Below are 19,372 nucleotides of genomic sequence, written 5' to 3'. Positions count from 1 at the left end.
CTATGGGCGCGGACCATTCGTGTTCGGAGGGGCGGAAGGGCAACGGGACAGAGGCGCGCGAGGCTGGCGATGCGGAGAAGGATGGAAAACAACGCGCGGCGGCGTGGAACGGCTCAATTTTTTTTTTTTTTGTCTTTTCAAGGAGTTCGTATTCCATTCCCTGACGGCACGACACTGAGTGAAAACGAAACTACTTTTTGCCGCAACCGCTGCGGATGAAACCGCGGCCGCTATCAACGCGATCACGGATGGCGACGACGCAGTTTTGAAGGCACGCGGCCAACGCGGTGCTATGCGCGCCGGCAAACGCAAGAATAAAAGCTTTAAAGGCTCAAATAGGCACGAAGCGTTCTGGCGTTGCTGTCATTCCCGTACGATTTGAATCCTGTCGCTTCGTTTCGGTGGACGCTAATGCCGTTATGGTACACTCTAGTTATAGCTCGTTTGCGTCGCACATTTCCGGCGTTCCGCGCTCGCCGAGCACCGAGAGTTGTCCGAATTAACCGATGTGCGGCCAAATACGTCCGAATTAACGAGAGTTTCATTGCATTAAATAATGCAAACGCCTGCCGGGACCAAAAGACGTGTCCGAATTAACTAGCTTTTACTGTACTCGCGAAAAAAGCCTAGCGAAGGTGACAGGCAAGACGACTAGCCACAGCCTCCCATACCGAAACTGCCTGCCGCATCGACCCGAAATCGCCGTCGTCTCTGGGGGCGCCACTTACGTACAGGTGGGCTTCTATGTTGAGAGTAACGACAACCAGTGACTTCCAGCCGTCGTCAGGTAGTCCAACAATCCGATGACGAAGGCAACGTCACAGATTGAAAAATCTCCTTACTCTGCAGACAATAAAGATTACGGCGCATACCTCCATCTCTATGCGCCCCCAACGTTACTAGAAGATGATGCGCCCCTACGTAAGTGGCGCCCCTACCCACCAGCAACGGTGTGAATTTATTAAAAACTTTAAAAACTATTTCGCGAATATAACCACTTTTCCGTAAAAATTGAGCCGACATTCGTAAAATCGTAAGACGGGTCCAAATTCGTACATTTTACGGAAAATTCGGAAGAGTTGGCAGGTATGCAATACTCATACTACAGTAAAATCTCGTTACTACGAACACCACATTAACGAACTTTTCATATTTACAATTTTTTTTTAAATCCCCCTGCTAAAACGCCTATATTTTCAATGTAAAAAACTTTCAGTACTACGAATTTCAGATTACCGAATATTTCAGAATAACGTACGTAATTTTAATCCCGTAATCACCAAGATGCTTCATTATTACGAAGTTCCGTTGAAGTTTCGGTACCGAATCCCTGATGCTTACACCTATCATCATCATCCGCAGCAGCAGCAGCAGCAGCCATGCGCTGGGGAACCCGTTTCAACGGGTACAGCCCCAGCAGCATCGGCATCAGCGTGGGCGTCACGTATGTTCATGTTCGGACTCTCCTACTACGTCGTAGGCCTAGCGTCACCACGTTGGTAGCAATCGGCAGGAGTTTCGAAGTTATCGGTCCTGTGATTGTGTTGTGTGGTTGCTTTGCTGACAATGAGTTCTGCTGGCCCCCGCATTAAAAAGAAGCGACGCCAGTTTACGCTTAAGAAAAAGTGGACATTTTGACGCAGCTGAATGCTGGTAGAAAGCAAGTGGACTTGTGCAAGGAGCGTGATATTCCCCCGTCAACAATGGCAACGATGCTCAAGGATCGGGAAAAGATCAATTGCATCGAGAGTCACAGTTGGCTCCCTCAAGAAAACGGTTGCGGCTTGGAAACTACTAGAACGTCGACGACGCCGTCCTCCCGTGGTTTAAAGATGCCAGACAAAACGATGTGCCCTTGTCAGGCCCGATTATTCAAGAGAAGGCGCTACAGTTCGCGGCCGCTTTAGACATCTCCGGTTTCGATGCAAGTGCCGGATGGCTTTACCGCTTCCGGCAAAGGAATGGCATTACATGCCAAGTTGCTTGTGGCGAAGAAAAGGCAGCAGATGCCGAGAGTGCGGTTGCCTGGTGGAACGAGTGCTTTCAAGAGATCGTCGAGTCTTTCGACCCAGACGACGCTTTCAACGGAGATGAAACGGCATTCTTTTATCAGTTGTTGCCTGATAAAACAATGAACTTCAAGGGTGACAAGTGCAAGGGCGGAAAGAAATCGCGTCTCCGCGTATCGGTTCTGTTCTGCTGCAACTCCACTGGCACGGAAAAACTCAAGCCGCTAGTTATTGGAAAGTCTGCCAAGCCGTGCTGCTTCAAAAACGTTGTCTCGTTGCCTTGCGACTACAGAGCCAACAAAAAAGCGTGGATGACGCGAGAATTGTTCACTCAGTGGCTGCTGCAGCTCGACGACACAATGAAGAAGACAGAAAAATTCTCATCGTTGACAATTGCTCGGCACATATCGTGAACGTGCGATTGACCAATGTAAAGCTTGAATTTATGCCCCCAAATTGCACTTCTTTGCTCCACCCTTTGGACCAGGGCATCATCAGATGCGTGAAGACCGAATTTCGGAAGCGTCTTGTGCAGCGCCTCCTGATCAATATTCGACTGAAGCTGCCCACACAGGTAAACATACATCAAGCTGCAGAAATGCTGACATGGTCGTGGCGGAACCTGAAGGCAAGCACGATCAGCAACTGCTGGCGAAAGGCAGGGCTTTTAAAGGCTTTACCTATGCCACAAGACTGCGACTGCGAGGACACACAGGAGCTCAACCCAGAGATTTGGGATGAGCTTACCGAGAAGCTCCCCGTCGACACCGCGGTGACCTTCGACGATTACATTGACAGCGACAGCGGTGGCTATATCTACGGAGCTCACCAATGAGGACATCGTGAATAAAGTGCTAGAGCAAGACGATTGCAGTAGTGACGAAGACGATGCCGACACTGAATCAACACACGAAGAAGAACGAAGTGTTTCCAGCTCAGATGTTTTAGTTTTTCTAGAAAAGACGCGATTATTCCTCGGGCACTTGTAACGATGTCCCCGATGACGTTCAGAAGAACATTGAGGATGTAGAGGCGTTCGCTGTCTACTCGGCAGAAGAAGATTACAGACTTCTTCAAGCAATAAATTCTAGTTAAACTGTGCTCAGCGTTCTCGTTTATTATTTACGTACGTTACGCGCATCTGCTGCAAAGGTATGTAATTTTCGTTCTTGTGTTGCATTACCGACATGGAAATATTGATTTTTCAGTACTACGATAATTCAAATTAACGAATTAAATTCGGCAGTCCCACGAAGTTCGTTGTAACGAGATTTTACTGTAATCCCCTCTCCTGCTGAATAGTGATAATCCACAAAGCACTGCACGCATTTGGAAGTATACAGTAGAACCTCGGTGATACGAATCTCGCGGGGTCGCCTGAAATATTCTATCACCCAAAATTTGTATCATCAATATATATATAAAATCAAGAAAAAATGAATTTATTTTTAGCAGAATAAATTCCTATTAGAGAAGCTCCGTTGATACGTTACTCGCTGCTGCGTTTTCATGGCTGCTACGCCGCGTTTTCGAAGTCCTGACCTAAATCCTATATTTACTTCCATGTATTAAGTTCCCCTTGATATGTCGCCAATCTGTAATTTTCCTGCATCTAAAGCCCGCCCCACATTCAGCGTTTTTACCAGCATCTCCTGCCGTTGCATCTCTTGGCGTCATTGCATCAACGGCGCCGGAGATGTCACCCAGCCTCACGAGACGCACGCAAACAGCGCCAGTCCAGCGTCGCACAATGTGACCAGACAGATTTAACCAGAAGCAGTGCGGAATGTCATTCAAGTGAACTATGAGAAATGTTCCTGATTAAGGTTTTTATGCATTGCTTATAGTTCTACGGCAAAAAAAAAAAAAAAATTCACGGCAGCGCGCTCGGAGGTACAAGCGGCTGCTTTCTCAGACGGCGCCACCTCGCCGACGAGACACTGGTGCCCCATGGTGCGCGCACGCGAATTGGTTGCTGCGGAAGTCGCTTGCAAAAGCTGCTGGCCACGTGCTGATTGATCGGCGCTTATCGAGCCGCTTTCGGCGGCGACATTTCTGGTGTCTTGAGCACGTTTCAGCTTGGCGCCTTCCTGCGTCGACGCTGAGCGGCGCCGGGCGACGAAACGGCAGAAAACGCTGGATGTGGGACGGCCTTTACGCGGCATTTGAATGTGGCGGTCATGTAAATTTAGCGATGCAGCCAGCTGGTACATTGCAACAAGCGACCGGCACGTTGCCGATATGATGCAGCCGCACCGTATCAAATGCCTAGCCGCAGGCCCGAGGAGTCGACGCTCGATGTGCTTAGTCGCGCAGCCCTTAGTGCCGATGCGCGAAATGCCTAGCCGCGGGTCCGAGGAGTAGATGCTCGATGTGCTTAGTCGCGCAGTCCCAAGTACCGATGCGCGAAATGCCTAGCCGCGGGTCCGAGGAGTAGATGCTCGATGTGCTTAGTCGCGCAGTCCCAAGTACCGATGCGCGAAATGCCTAGCCGCAGGCCCGAGGAGTCGACGCTCGATGTGCTTAGTCGCGCAGCCCTTAGTGCCGATGCGCGAAATGCCTAGCCGCGGGTCCGAGGAGTAGATGCTCGATGTGCTTAGTCGCGCAGTCCCAAGTACCGATGCGCGAAATGCCTAGCCGCGGGCTCGAGGAGTCAACGCTCGATGTGCTTAGTCGCGAATTCCGAAACATCGAGTGCTGAAAGGCTTAACTGCATGTCCGATCGAGGATTCCGTGCGTGAAGCTTGGTCACAAAGCCCGCATCGCCGATGCTCGGAATGCTTAGCCACAGGTCTGTCCCCAAACGGAGGGATTGGCCATGCTACTGCAATGTCTACGTAGCGCCCAAGGCAAAGGTGGCGCTTGGGCACAAGTTGCACTTCTGTGGGCGCAGAGAAGTAGAATTGTAGAAAAATTGTGCAGTTGGACCACTACTGCTATACTGATTCATCAATATTTCTGGATGCTATGTATTCCCTCACGTTCCATACTTGTGCCAACTCACCCTGCGTTCTGTGTTCAGTCACATCGATGCAAACTCACCAGCCCCTACTCCCCCTGACCAACACTTACTTGCATACACACGTCAACTCATATTCACAGAAAGCCACTCACATCACTCAAAATCCCCGTCACTTGACTTTCACTCGTACACATGTTAACCAGCACTCACTCCCATTCATAACTCAAGTCCATTAACACCCTTTGTCACTCCCTGATGCTTAATCTCATGCCTGTGAAATGATTATGTGATGACTGCCCATAAGCTCAACTATGTCTAGGCTTAAATAGATAAGGAGCATCTAGGCAACTAAGCCAGTGCAGTGCTACACCATTATTAAATTGTTGTGTCCTGTGCGCTATTGTGTCTTCAATCATGTCGGCATGACAAAGGAGATAACACTAGGGTTCATGAAGCCATCACTAATATGCCATTGCCATCCAGTCACAAAAATATTCCAGCTAACTATACTTGCATAAAGTAGCCCTTTTTCTAAACCTTCAGTGTCTGAAGTACTTTCTGGAGTTTTAAGTGCCAAAACCAGTTCTAATTATGAGGCACGCCGTAGTGGAGGGCTCCGGATTAATTTTGACCAAACGCAAGCACACTAGCATTTTTGCATTTCGCCTCCATCGAAATGCGGCCGCCGCTGCGGCTGGGATTTGATCCTGCAACATTGTGCTTAGCAGCGCAAGTTCATTAACACTTTCTGTACAGTAAGAAATGACAAAAAGTGCACCTAATTTCACAGAGGTTCCCATAAACACGCTCACGATGATTACACTTGCAGGCGGCAGAGAAATACTACACTCTTGCTCTGTACCAAAGCTGTATGCATAGATGAATTTCGTTACGAGGAGGAGGCTTATTAAGGCTAAAAATACGTGACAGTCTAGGGACATCCAAGATGCAAAAAGTAAAACTGTTCGTTAAATCAAGGATTACATTACATTGAAGGTCGCTACATTGAGGTTTGCCTTTACCACGTAGCTCAAACCATGTATGCTTGTCTTCCACTATTTTGAGTGCACACATCATTTAATGACGGCATTATTATTCATAAGCAGCTGCAGGGTTTCCCCATGCTACTGTTTACCGCCTACAGCTCTGGACAAGTCAAAATTTCTAACTTTTTTTTTTCTCGCAATCCTTGGGTGCCATGTGGGAAAATATTAAAAAGAAAAGTTACGTAGAAGTTGAGAAAATCACACTTTCATAGCTTGCTGTCGACAAAAATCGCATAGAAATGTGGCCATCGAGCAGTGCCATCCCACCACACGACCTTCCATTGACGCAATGCCGCCCTTTTGGAACAGTCGTAAAGAGGAGAGATCTACAAACTACAGCACACTGTTTCAGACAAGTTATGTTAAGCTGTTTCTACAACATGATTAGTTATTCAAGGACAACTCCACACAGTTTTCATAAGGCATGGCGCATGAAAGCAAGCACACAAACACACGTTAGCATGAATCACTTCCCTGGCACAGGGTGGCTAGCACACAAGTTCTTCCACCAAATCAGTTCCCAACTGCTTCAATCTTTGGCCATGCCTTCTTTCTGGGGTTTTACATGCCAAAACCAGTTCTGATTAAGAGGACGCCGTAGTGGAGGGCTCTGGATTAATTTTGACCACCTGTTCATGTCTGAAGGTCAAATTGTAGTCATCAGCTGAGTCAGACAAGAGTGAGCAACAACATAAGTTTCGGCTGTAATATGCCTGTTGCCTGTCTGCCACAAAATACAGGGTACTCAAGTTAAAGGTAATTTGGTCTTGCTTGTGTATGCCAAGACTTTCTTTTCTTCCTGTGTCATGGTGCTTGATAATGTGGAAAATGTTTGCAAGCACTGCAATTTGTAGTTACTTTACTCAAAGGTGATGCACCAGTTTACACCAGAATTTCTTGGCCAGTATGCATGTCCACATTCTGAAACATGAGGCCACTCACTGGGGAGCCACGGCAACTGGAAGAGCTGGAAACATCTGATCATAATTCTAGCCTGAAGGACAGGGAACTTCCTTTGTTCTGTAGTACTGATGTACATAGCTGTGCATACATAACCCAAGAAAAGATTCAGTACCACAGATTAGAGGGGGGGTGACATGCACAGTTGGCCTGTACCCACTGTAGAACAAGGGGGTAAATGACATGTGGCCCAGGCTATCAGTTAAGAATGGTATGTGAGGCGATTGTGAAATGCTATACTTCAGCCAGCTAAATTTTTAGAAGACAACCACCACAGAGACCTGACATTGGGAGCAAAAAGGGATAAGCCTTGCGCAACAAGCAGCAGCCCACACCGAGTCTACCACGCACCAAACGAACTTGTCTGTCATGACTCAAGTTATGTCTAAACCACCGAGCATGTACGATACCTGGCATGTGAAAAATTGGCTGGCTATTCAACAGCACATAGCCCATGGAAAAAAAATTGTGTAAGCTACACTGAACTGACCCTTGAGAAGCAGCTTGGCCGCAGAGTCCAGCAGACTGCCTGCGATGACCACGACTGTGGTGGTGCCATCGCCGGCCTCCACATCCTGTGCTTTGGAGAGCTCCACCAGCTGCGCGCACAGGTATGACACAAAAGCGAGGTCACTCCGTGTGGAGGCTAACAGGTAAAGGCACTTCTCCACTTGCATAAGTCCCATGCAACCACAAGCACAGCACAAAAACCTAATCTTCAAGGTCCCAAAGATAAAATGGATGTTAGAGGACTTCAGAACGATGGCTTCCCAAAAATAGGATGCAAATAGGCACCCCTCTGCATGTTTGAGATGCAAACAAAGTTTTTGGTTCGCGCCAAGCTTGTTTCCAGATACAGCCCTTTTTCATGTATGTATTGTCATGAGAATACATAAACTTCATTCACTGGAATGATCCTACAATATTGCCACATGCTCATGACATTGTAGACATTTAATGTGCCAGCGTGCGAAGCCTCGCTAACCTCTCCGCCAGCCACCAGGCACTCGATCCCAAGCGAGATCTTCGAAGTATCGTGCGTTGCGAGCATTCTGTCGCAGCGCCGAGCGTGTTCGGCTTTCCGGACTACAGTCAGGCTGGGCGTTTTGACCGATGGGTGGAAGCGTAAACTAAAGCCCCACCACACTATTATTGCTGTGATGACGGAGCTTCAGTCAGCACAGACATAAGTGAGAGGCCTGCAAGGTCCAGCCACTTGGTGGCGCAGAGCTTATCCAGCCAAACAAATAGCTAATATTGCTGTAACCAAGTATAAAACATTTTGAGCATTAAGAAAAACGTGTTCACAATTATGCTCCTTCCAAAAATTTACACCAGCATCAAAGTAGAATACACATGATTACTGCTATATTAGTTCTGCATTTGGTTGAGCTCTGTGCCGCCAGGTGGCTGCACCATCCAGGCCGTTCACGTTTGCACCTCCGCTAATCCCGTAAAACGCCCGGTGCTGTCAGCTCGCGCTTGCGTTTAATGATCAGAAGGACCTACCCTAACGACTCAGTACCTTTGTACAAAATTGTCAAAATCACTTCGGGGTCCCTTTAACGGACATGCAGAATGTTCCGCGGCAGCAGCCCCTTCCCACTTGATATGCTTCAGCTTTACCACTCAAGACTGCTTTATTGCGGCAAAGGTGACTAAAGAGAATCGGCGATCCTGCAGTGCACTTAAAATGCACAGATATGACACATTGTCAAGCGCGCGATGTGTCAAACCGCGGTGTCGCACGCCATTGGGCTCATGCAAGGTGGTAGGCCTAAGCTTTTTCTCTCCAAGGTTAGCTTTGCCGCATTACAATCTCCCCGGGAAGTAATAATAATAATTAACAGAAGTAAACAGCTTTTATAACTTTCAATCGCATTTTTCTCAACTTCATATTTTGGGCAAAACAAGGCGTTTGTGCACAACATTTTATGTACTTATTGTGTTCCAATCAAGACCATATTTCATGGGCGTAATTTTTAGGATATGTAGAATGCACTTATCTAGAATTTAATGCAATCACTTTATTTTTTTAAGGATGAAAATTTTTAATGTACTCGGGCACCAGCCACTGAATATGAAGCACCAGATACGAAATTTTCCTAAAAAGTTGCCTGTAAAGGGAATCACATTACCTTGCTTATTAGCACTCAATGGAGTGTTAGGGATAGGAAAAATAATTTTGCACTGCTCTATCATGCTAACTGCTATGTCCAGCAGCTGCACAAACATGCTTACTGGTCCTAAAATAAATGTAGCCATGCACTAAGTGAGATGATCTGGCCCAGTGTGCATGGTTTCTGATAGATTTTACCCGTTTCACACTTCAGTGCTTCGCCAACGACTCCATGCACATTGTCTCCCAACACACTTGTCTGGCATGTTTTCCGGATTGTGCAACTTCCTTAACTTGTTGCAACGCTCCGGTCACTCATAGCAATGCATACATTTATCGCCCTAGTATCAACATGCGACTGCAAGTTTCCCTCTGCACCACTAAACTTACGTGACCGCCATGTTCAAACAACGCAAGATGTGGGAACATCACAGAATGACGAAGTATCAAATGGGAAGATAATACAGGGGATTCACGTCGGGACTGTGGAATTGCAACACAGAAGCCGGGAAAACGCAACTATGAGGGATGTATCAACGGGGTTTCAGTGCATTCTTTACGCACTGATATCGGTGAAAAACTATAGATTCACAATGTTATATTCAATAATTTGCTATATCCGTATTAGTTACATCGATGTTCGACTGTGCCCAACACATACATCAGAACACTTGCAGCGAGGTCACTGTTAACACTCAGATGTGTCCTAAGGCAGTTTGGCAAGGTGTCAGCATGCTTGTGTGCAAGGCTGGGTAGAGACGAGCAGGCACATCATTGTTTGTTTGTGGCACGCCATGCAATGTTTATTTTTGACTGCCACTCCTACATCAGAGGAGCTACAGAACTGAAGAAAATAAAGACAGCTCGAAGGCAAACATTTATTACACAATTTCTGGTATATAACCTGCACCTTCAGATTATAGGTGTAAGACCGCCTAGCTCACTGTCATTCTCTTTACCTTAAGAAAACCGTAGCAATGGAAAGACAGCCAATTGAAGGAAACGCACAGACAAGCAGCTTTGCAAGTAACCGATCACCCAATCTTACTAAGCAGAGTGCATGATGGAACACAATGCACAGCACCGAAGTTCCAGAAGAAATAAGTTGTGCGGCCAAGGTAAGAAGTTGATGGACATGCTGCAATTTTCATGTGACCGTGATACCATGTTCAATAACCCTCTCATCTATGTTTCTTAAGTAATAGACTCTGACAAATAAAACATTTTAAAATTTGAATTCTGGACCTTTAGGTGCCAAAACCACAATATGACTACGAGGCACACTATAGTGGGGGACTCTGTATTAATTTTGACCACCCGGGGTTGTCTAAAGTGGGCCTAAATCTAAGTACACAAGCAGTATTTAGATTTCGGCCCGATCGAAATGTGGCCACATAGCCAGGTTGGAGCCCATGACCTCGAGCTCAGCAGCGCAACGCCATAGCTACTGCACTGCTGCGGTGGGCAACCAGCAAAATTCGGTTAATAGTAGGCGCCTGTGTTTGTACTTCTTTCCACTAACCACACACCTATTCCTGCATTTCGGCGCATTGGGCCTCCATTTCAATAGCGCAGACCGCTGACGCACAGAAAAAAACGAAAGGACAGCGCAGCCGTACCATCTTAGCAGCTGGGTGAAGCACCTGCATCTGCTTCAGGATGGTGGCGCCATCATTCGTGATGGTGACGTCCCCGTTGGCTGCCTGGATCTGGAAAAAAGATGCAACAAGAAGCATCACTACAATCATCCAGCTAATTAACGTGCGCTGCAGGACCAATGCCACTCGCACAGCTCTCGGGACCCGTCATGGTCCATTGACAAAACACCACCACATCAGCCTTAAGGTGGCTCCCTGCAACCCTTTTAAAATGTGCCTGCTTTCTTTCAAACATCCTCAATTCCCATCACTTTTCATGCATATTGGTGGTACACACTTACTGATATCAGGTTCCTCGAACAATTATGGGCTCAACTATGGGCAAGTGTTTCTACAGGCCTAGCAGTTACCTTTATTCTAAGTAGAACAAGATTCAGCAAAATTTATATGCAATGTTGCTAAGAGAAGCTGCAGAATGGTTTTCGTGTGGCGGCTATGAAAGCCAACAACTGCGTGGTCGACACAAAACGTCAAAGAGCAGCCAGCCAACCAACCTGTGTTGGAACCTTAAAGCAGCCGGCATCATTAATGAGCTATCACTAAGAACTGTCAGCACTGCAACCCTACCAGGCCCTCAGATTGCGCAGTCAGGGGTGCGATCTGAGATCTTTGTTCGTTTCGCGTTCTGTTCAGTTGCTGCAACGTCACAAAGTGGCAGTATGCAAAATTTTTTGACAACGGGAGAGAGAGAGCAACCAATCGGCAAGCGGTGCACCATTCCGTAGCCACAGCTGCCATTTGGATACAATGCACGAGATGTGCCATGCAAAGCCGGTCTCGTAGCGAGCGGATGATCGCTCAACTTCCCATCTCTCGTCGCGTTCTACTACTGGTAGACGACGTGCTCGTAATCAAAATGATTCACAGGAGCGTGTCGTCATCTTGACCATCACCAAAACGACGAACTCCCCGGACGTTTGTCGTCAGGGGAGTTCGCTGCTTGCCGATTGGCTGCTCTCTCCCTCCCACTGCCACAAATTTTGCATACTGCCACTTTGTAACGTTGCAGCAACTGAACAGAACGCAAAACGAACAAAGATCTCCGATCGCGCCCCAGGTGCCAGCAAGGCATGCAGGAACATGCACCAGATATAATGGAGATTTTAGAAGTGCTAAGGTCGTTTATAGTGAAGCATTTGCTAATTCGGGGTATATTTCAGGCAGTGGGAAACGAGACTCATAGGATTTCTGAAGGGCGTGGGGACTTCCTGGCACAGTGTCACTGTCTTTGGCGTACCAGTTACTCACCTTGGCATAGATTCGCAAAGTTTTTTTTTTTCTCCACAATTTTTATTTTTCGCAAGGACATAGGATAGGCCTGTGTTCTTGCTGCCACAGAGAAGGAATGTCTAATGTGGCCAATCGATAATCCATGATACACAAACGATGTTAACATTATAATGCCCTCGCACACATAGAACACAATGCACATTAGTGACTTGCACCTTCATGAGCTCTAAATCTGTTGAAAATAAGACCACTACTAACCATTTTGTCCATGCCGCGTGGTCCCAAACTTGTGCGTATGGCATCAGCAACAGCTGTAAATATAAGATAACAGGTTCGCCAGAATTAAAGGCAATGACCCAAATCATGCACAGCGGTTTCATTATCTCAGAGCCCTACAGCACCCGTTAAAGAATGAAACATTACTACCAACTAAAACTAGCAACTAGTATCACTTGCCTCGAACATTACACTCTCAGGCTTGTAACTTGATGGATAACATGCTCAGCAACACCTACATTCATCTGCCTTCTCAATGCTTACTCCATTCCAGCCCACTCTGCCCTTTAATGTTATTGCTATAGCAATTACACAAGTCACTCCAGCTGCACACATCACACACAGAGAGTTCCTCTGTTAACAGGACAAGCTATGCTGGAGCACTGGTGTGCAAACACAGGATTACATATATAAAACAAAAATTAAGAGAACACAGAGCATTTTGCAGCATAGACAATGTCTCATCAGATGCTAACCACAGCATGCAATAGCCTTCAGAGAAGTGGCAGCATGGTTGCCAATTTTCGAGTGGGCCAATTCAGAACGAGAGGGAGGGGGGAGCTTCCTCTGCAGCTTCACGCTTCAGTCGAGCAGATAATTTTTCCCTTTCATGAACATTCCTCCACCTGACCTTGTATGCTTTTGCAGAATTGATTTGCCACATGGAGACTGTCATTTTTATCCCCTTCTGTCGGACCATGAAATTCCAACATGGCGTGTGCAATTGTCTCCGCACAATTCTTGTATGCTACGCATAGCCTCATCATCGTGGGCTCCTCCTATAACTTCGCATTCTGAGACAGCCTGCCGTAGCCTCGAAATGAAGTGCCCGGCCTCCAGAGTTATCGCACACTTCATTCCTGATCTCTTTCTTCCCTACTTCATAACGCCACAACCTCTCGTTTTCCACCTCGCTAGATCAGGTGCAGCCTCTTCCAGCAAGTGCCACCACGCACGTCAGAACACTTGCAGCTCAAGTCATTGCAGAGACTCAGACGTGTCCTAAGGCATTGAGCAAAGTGCCATTACACGGGCATGATGGCTGCCAAGCTCTGCTGTACAATGCTGCTTTCGAGCCAGCAATGCTGAGTTTGACATTTGTATACAAAGTGTTAACAGCACTAAAAAACTATTTCGTGGAATAGGGGCGTTGCTAAGCCTCACGTTGTTACGTACACAACGGCCTAAAAATCTTAAAAAAAAAAAAAATGTTCAGTCCCTTTAAGCATTCTTTGCATCAACCTGATTCGGTCGGCCCGAGAGAGGCTTCACACCTGCGCAACGGACTATGCGCTCTGTTACATTTATCATCGGTGATCTTACTACGCCTTTTTTAGTCATTCATTCAATACAGAATCGATCTAGTTATATTTAGCTCACAAATGGCAGTCTTTTTTGCCTTACTAGCCACTGCTGCTAACGTAAACTTTTAAAAATCGCGCAGATTTCACTGACCTGCTGGAAAGGGTACCTTGGCATCTAGTACCCCGGTCACACAGGACACTTGATTGCGATCGAAAGTGCCTGTGTACACAGACACCGGTGAATACTGTACAAGAAAGGCGACTCGCTGTGGGTGCTCGCTCACCAGAAACCGAAACAGTTCATGAGCAAATGTCTTCACAATGTATTAAACTACTACTCCTGCGGCACGTAGTTTACGGATAGCTGTCAGAATGACATGAAAACTGAAGACCTGCTTTTTTTTTACCTTATAAGGCAACGCCGGATAGTTTGTCCAGTTCGATCCCGAAGCAAAGCGAAGGACCAAATCAAAACTAAATCATGCAGTTCTCAACTTTTCCGTTTTATTTCACTTCCCGGCCAGGGGGGCTCGCCTGGGCTTCTGCAGCACTAGTTCGCTTTAAAAGAACTCGAAACTGCACAGCGAGTTCGCATGTGTCAGCACCGAGTGTAGGCCTAAGGCACATGTGCCCACACAAATACCTTTGGCAGCGGTGATGTTGCTGTGGCGAACTTGCGACGGCTTATCCTTGTCCTGGTAGCTCGCCCTGTCACCAGTACCGCCCGTGGAGGATGCAACCGGCATCGGGGCTTTCATCGTGCTTTAATTAAATTAAATCGTATGAATGGAAACTACTAGAACTTACACCGGTTACACGCCCGCAATTCACACAAAGCTTCGGCAAACTAGCCCGCACTAGAACCGCCCGGCAGAACAATTAATGTTCTTTATTACAAATAAATAATTGTTAAACATAAATGGATAAAAATATCATGTTATTTTATGTCGGAATATTACGCCACATGTATTTCTTAACTTATTTGTTCTGCATTAAATGTGCCACAGGTGTGTACGTACGTGTACACGTGACCGTCAACTGCCGAAAGCCCGCCCGAATTGTTTTTTGCGCGAAAAGTAGCTCGGTATCCGAACGACCGTTTGATAGAGCGTTGAAGTTCGATGCGAGTGAAAATTAGTGCCTGGAAAGTTTGACTCTGCGTCGAAACTGTGAGGAGGGACGACGATGGGTCCCAGCATGCTAAACCAGCTTCGGGGAAACGAATACTTTCGTCGGTCTGGTAAGTTGAAGCCGCGCTTGTTACCAAGACGCTTGGGCGCGATCCGACATGTCTGGCCATTTAATAGCGACCGTTTACGGCACCTTACGTAACGGTCGGATGCGTAATGCCGAAACTTGAAACCAAAGTTTACGGTCTTCTAATCGGGTTTTGTCAAATTTGTAGAGGCCACTGTGGTGCTGTATTTGCGGTTTATTTGGTTTTTCTAATGGGCGCGAACTGCCTCTATTTGCTTCACCGTCACCGCTGTTAACTATAAGCAATCGCCTCGCGTCTTTTGCAACATTTGATTCGTTACAAAGTTTGTTTTAGCGCTGTAGTGTCTGCAATGCGAAGAGCCAACGAATAATGTTGCTGGTTTGAGTCTGTGTTGATTTCCTATCGCCTTCTACCCTAATTGCAGTGAACGACGGGCGGACGTGCGCGCTGACCTATTCCGTCCTCAAGAATCTCCACAGCCGGGCTATAAACGAATACGTCATCCGAAACGACGTAAGTAACCTTTGTTCGTTTTTGGAGGTCTCCTAAAGCACGTCTCTCCTGTTCCTTATTTTGCCCTTGCCGAAAGTGCATTTTGAGCAAATGCGCGCCCAAACTGTAGGCCTTGATCAATGTTCGAGCTCCACGCCTTTTCTCGGCGTCACTTGGATTCGCGTTTGCCTGTGAACAAGAGGCTCGGGCATCTAGCAAAATTTGTTGGATTAGGTATTTTCGTACCATGCCCGTATCGGGCGCGAAATGTATGCACACGCAAACAGTCTCAATTGTAGCTGTTGACTGACGTAGCTAAAGTTCGTAATTTCGCGCTTTATCTACTACAGCACTTGTATGCATTGTATGGATTTTATTTGCATTGTCTAATGCGGCGTTCACTCCGAACATGTTCTACCGCCTCCCATTACCATATGAACTTCCGCGGATTACCTTTTTGTTTTTGTTTTTTTTCTATTTTTTTATCTTTTTTTTTTTTCTGGCGATAAAAATATTGTTGGCTGCGCTTAAGACTGCGAACATTCAGGCAGTATGATCTCGGTAGTTTGCTCCTTGGCATTTTTAGCGAAATAGAACTTTACATAAAGCCTCAGTAATGGAATTTGTGTCTACTCTCGAAGTGCTTGTGTGGTGAGACCTTGCACCGGTTCCTCGCAGGGCCAAGAAGTTCCCCCGCTTGCCTGCACCTACTTTTCAGGTATGGCCCTCACTTTGTGCTTGTTGTTTGTTTCTCTGATGATTGGGCTGCTGAATTGCAGAAGGGAAAAGCAATTAGAAGTGTTCGGTGAGACAGAGGCCTGGAAATCGACTTTGTAGATAGAGGTACAAATTAGAAAGTAAGCAAAACATGCAAGTGGTGGTTAAAGTGCATTTCAGTATGCTAGCCGTAGCAGCGCGTACTACGTAGCATGTACAGGCAATATATTTGCTGCAGTCCTGCGAAGTGCTTTTTACCATTGCCTCGTCGACGGCTCAGGCAAAGAAGTGCTTCTTCCAACAGTGAACACTAGGGGAGTTTTTTTTACGATTTGAATAAAGCGTGTTAATTGACCGCATGTGATGGCAGCCTACCACAGTGTTCCTAGTAATGGTGAGATAGGGGGCGATCTTCACGTGCCAAATATGCCATGTACTTCATCTGTAAAAAAAAAAAAACTAATGTAACTGTAAATCGGTGTGGAATGTTAAGTAGTACTTCAAAATATTATTTTTATTCATTTGGAAGAAAAGAGTCAAGTAGTTGAAAAAACGACGATCAAATTGGGGAGGGGGGGGGGGGGCGACTTTTGAATTTTCACGCTAAAACAGTTGCAAGGAAGCCTAAAAGGCATAGTTGTTGGTACAGTGACTATACTTGCAGACGACTTTCAGTGGCAGTAAAAGCTACGGAGGCAAAGCGTGCACAAGTAAGGGTGCTCCCAGAAAAAGTGCCACATTTTCATCCGCGTTAGTTTAAAGCAAAACATAAGCACCTTATTTAGAACAGCAATATAAGACAAGATACAGTCGACTGCCGTTAATTCAACCTCTGATAATTAGAATTTTTGCTTAAAGGGGTACTGACTTCATATTTTCGACTATTCATGTCTTGCGTTAAATGAAAGTATTTTTACCAGCTAGTTTCGGTTTTGTTTCCAGAAGGATACTGCGTCATGACGAGACGACACAGTATCCTTCTGAAAAATGAAACCATAACTAGTGGTAGAAAAGCAATTATACAAAACTGTTTACGATGCTCTGAGCCTTGTCACAATATTTTTTATGGTTTAGAGGTCTAGAAGCTTCATTTAACGCAAGAAATGAAGTAAAAAAATTATGTCAGTATCCATTTAATTCGAATGCACAGAAATGTCTCGGCGAGAAACCATACATTGCTTCAGAACGAAAAAGTTGTTAGTTTGAAAAGCATGCCACTTCAATTCAATCCCCACCGACCCCACTGGCACCCCTCAGGTGTACAGCGGTTATTATAAGCTTGAAACTTGAATTCAACAGACGATGCCCCTGCTTCCCTAGACTTGGAAGCTGTTCTGCAGTGGAATCTCATTGATACAGTTCTTCACCGGAACCGCAAAATAAAGCATATCATCCGAAAATCTATCATCCAATGTATTATCCAACCAAATCATATTATCGGGAAAAGAAAAGGAAACGTATTATGCAAAATCGCATCGAGGTTCCACTGTCTATCAATTTATTTTTATCTTTTAGCGGCCAACACTTTTTTTGTTCGTGAAGCAATCCGCTGCTGTTTCTTTTGTGGCGTGCCACACTGAGTCAGTGTTTAAACATTTCAGCACTGCTCATCTCACGCTGGTTGAGTCGCGCTACAAAAGCAAGAAGCAAAAAATGAAAAAACTACTTCAAGTAATAAAACGATTCAGATTTGTCCATTTTACTGCAGTTTGTTCATTAAACCTGCCAATGCCAGTTACTGCTGGCGTTGGCAGAAGACAGGACAGCGAAAAGAACACAAAAAGAGCGTAGAGCACATGATAAGCTAGTACTAATAGAAAATGAAAATAGACGAAAAAACACTGGGGGGAGCCGAAAACAACTTCCGCATTATGCGTGCGTTTCGCTACCAATTGTGCTACGACAGCATCTGTTCTTCCCCCGTCCACATTCTTTAGGTATTTTATGTATGCGTGCAACATCGAACTCGCTGGCAGTGTTGGCCAGCGCCACTTATGGTCCTGGCAGCTTATCTCCATCTCTCCTGTGCCCCGTAGCTTTTGTTCTGTGCTAATTTTTTTTTTCTGTGGCATTATTGCTGCAATCCTAATGTTTACCTGGCTGTACCTCCCTGCAGAGCCAGACCTTCACGACCTCCTGGCAGTGGCCGACGAGGATGGCACGGTGCACATGTTGCGGACCCATCAGCCTGACAACCGCCTTACCTTGGAGACCAGTGAGTGCCGTGTGCTTCGCAGTGGTGGAACGGCTGCGTCAAATTGCGCTAAGAGCAGTCACTTGTGCAGAGCGAAACAGTTATTGGGTAGTTTCGTTTTCTGACGGTTATCGGGAAGCGAGCGTTTGCCGGCGTGGGGGCAGTTTCGTGGCCTGCGCTCGTTACGCGCTTCCGCGTCGCAATATTTCACTACTCGCAGCGTTCGTGTATCGTGCTATGGTGCACGAATACTTAAAAAAAGTATGTTCGTCTTTTAATTCGAACTTCTTTTACTTCGAACAAATTTTCCCTGCCCCTTCGAGTTCGAATTATCGAGATTCGACTGTATATGCAGCATACATTTTGCATGTCAAGAAGTGAAGAAACCTCTGCGCATCTTCTCTGTAACTTCACTTTAGGTTGGCAAGACATATACGGTGTAGTATTCCTTACACAAGCTTGCGCTAGATTTTTTTCTTCTTGCTTACTTGAAGGGCAGTGAACAGGCAAACGCCTATTTCAAGTCAAAATGGTAGAAACGGCTTTGTACCGCAATATATGCGGAGAGAAAGCCACTCTGTTGAAAGTTGATTAAGACTAGTTTGGTAATTTTATCACGAATGCTGCGTTCATAAGCCGGCTCCGCTATATATATTGACTATTTTTAGTTAACATTGAGTCCGTATAGCGTATAGATGTACATTCGACACTGCTCCAAAGTACGTATCGCTGCGCCAAATGAGCCTCTTGCCTGTGCCAAGATCTGAACCAAAATGTCAAATGGCTATTCCACCACTTGGTTCGGGACGTTGTGCTCTTCCACACAAGGTCTTTGGCTTCAGTCCTGGCTATGGTAGCCTCGTTCTCACGGAGGAGGAAGGAGGAATTTTATTTTTAGAAAGGCAAGACAGGTCACCCTCCAGCTTGTGTGTTCTAAACCACTACTCTGCACTAGGGTAGGGGCATTAAAGAAGGATGGAGGATGATGATGGCACAAATAGGGGTGCATAACCGCCAACTTTTGATTTTATCGTGAAATGCCTGGATTTTAAAGCTTGTTTGCGATTGTCATATAGGCACTTATTTTTTTAATATTATTTTTATTATTATTATTTCTTTATTTGCATGCAGCTTTTAGGGCAGAATCTATTTGTAAAAATGAAAATGCAGTTGCCAACCGATTTTC

General features: G+C 46.0%; 2 protein-coding genes across 5 annotated transcripts in view; one reads left to right on the top strand and one right to left on the bottom strand.

Annotated features, from left to right (window-relative positions):
• The window catches only part of LOC119458053 (T-complex protein 1 subunit delta), a 79,811-nt gene extending 65,387 nt beyond the window's left edge, over window positions 1–14,424 (bottom strand). For both annotated transcript variants that reach the window (XM_037719850.2, XM_037719849.2), the window contains exons 1-4: window positions 14,208–14,424; window positions 12,243–12,295; window positions 10,716–10,805; window positions 7,468–7,576 (exon numbers count right to left, since the gene is read on the bottom strand). In XM_037719850.2, the coding sequence (XP_037575778.1) occupies window positions 7,468–7,576; window positions 10,716–10,805; window positions 12,243–12,295; window positions 14,208–14,322 (367 nt within the window). In that variant the 5' untranslated portion in view covers window positions 14,323–14,424. The remainder of the gene's footprint in view (window positions 1–7,467; window positions 7,577–10,715; window positions 10,806–12,242; window positions 12,296–14,207) is intronic.
• A 188-nt stretch (window positions 14,425–14,612) lies between these two features.
• Window positions 14,613–19,372, top strand: part of LOC119458054 (denticleless protein homolog) — a 36,318-nt gene continuing 31,558 nt past the window's right edge. For all 3 annotated transcript variants that reach the window (XM_049670713.1, XM_049670711.1, XM_049670712.1), the window contains exons 1-4: window positions 14,613–14,804; window positions 15,208–15,296; window positions 15,954–15,993; window positions 18,109–18,207. In XM_049670713.1, the coding sequence (XP_049526670.1) occupies window positions 14,750–14,804; window positions 15,208–15,296; window positions 15,954–15,993; window positions 18,109–18,207 (283 nt within the window). In that variant the 5' untranslated portion in view covers window positions 14,613–14,749. The remainder of the gene's footprint in view (window positions 14,805–15,207; window positions 15,297–15,953; window positions 15,994–18,108; window positions 18,208–19,372) is intronic.

The sequence above is a fragment of the Dermacentor silvarum genome, chromosome 7 (assembly GCF_013339745.2).
Source record: "Dermacentor silvarum isolate Dsil-2018 chromosome 7, BIME_Dsil_1.4, whole genome shotgun sequence".
Classification (NCBI taxonomy): Eukaryota; Metazoa; Arthropoda; class Arachnida; order Ixodida; family Ixodidae; genus Dermacentor; species Dermacentor silvarum.
This window is presented reverse-complemented; position numbering and strand designations above follow the sequence as displayed.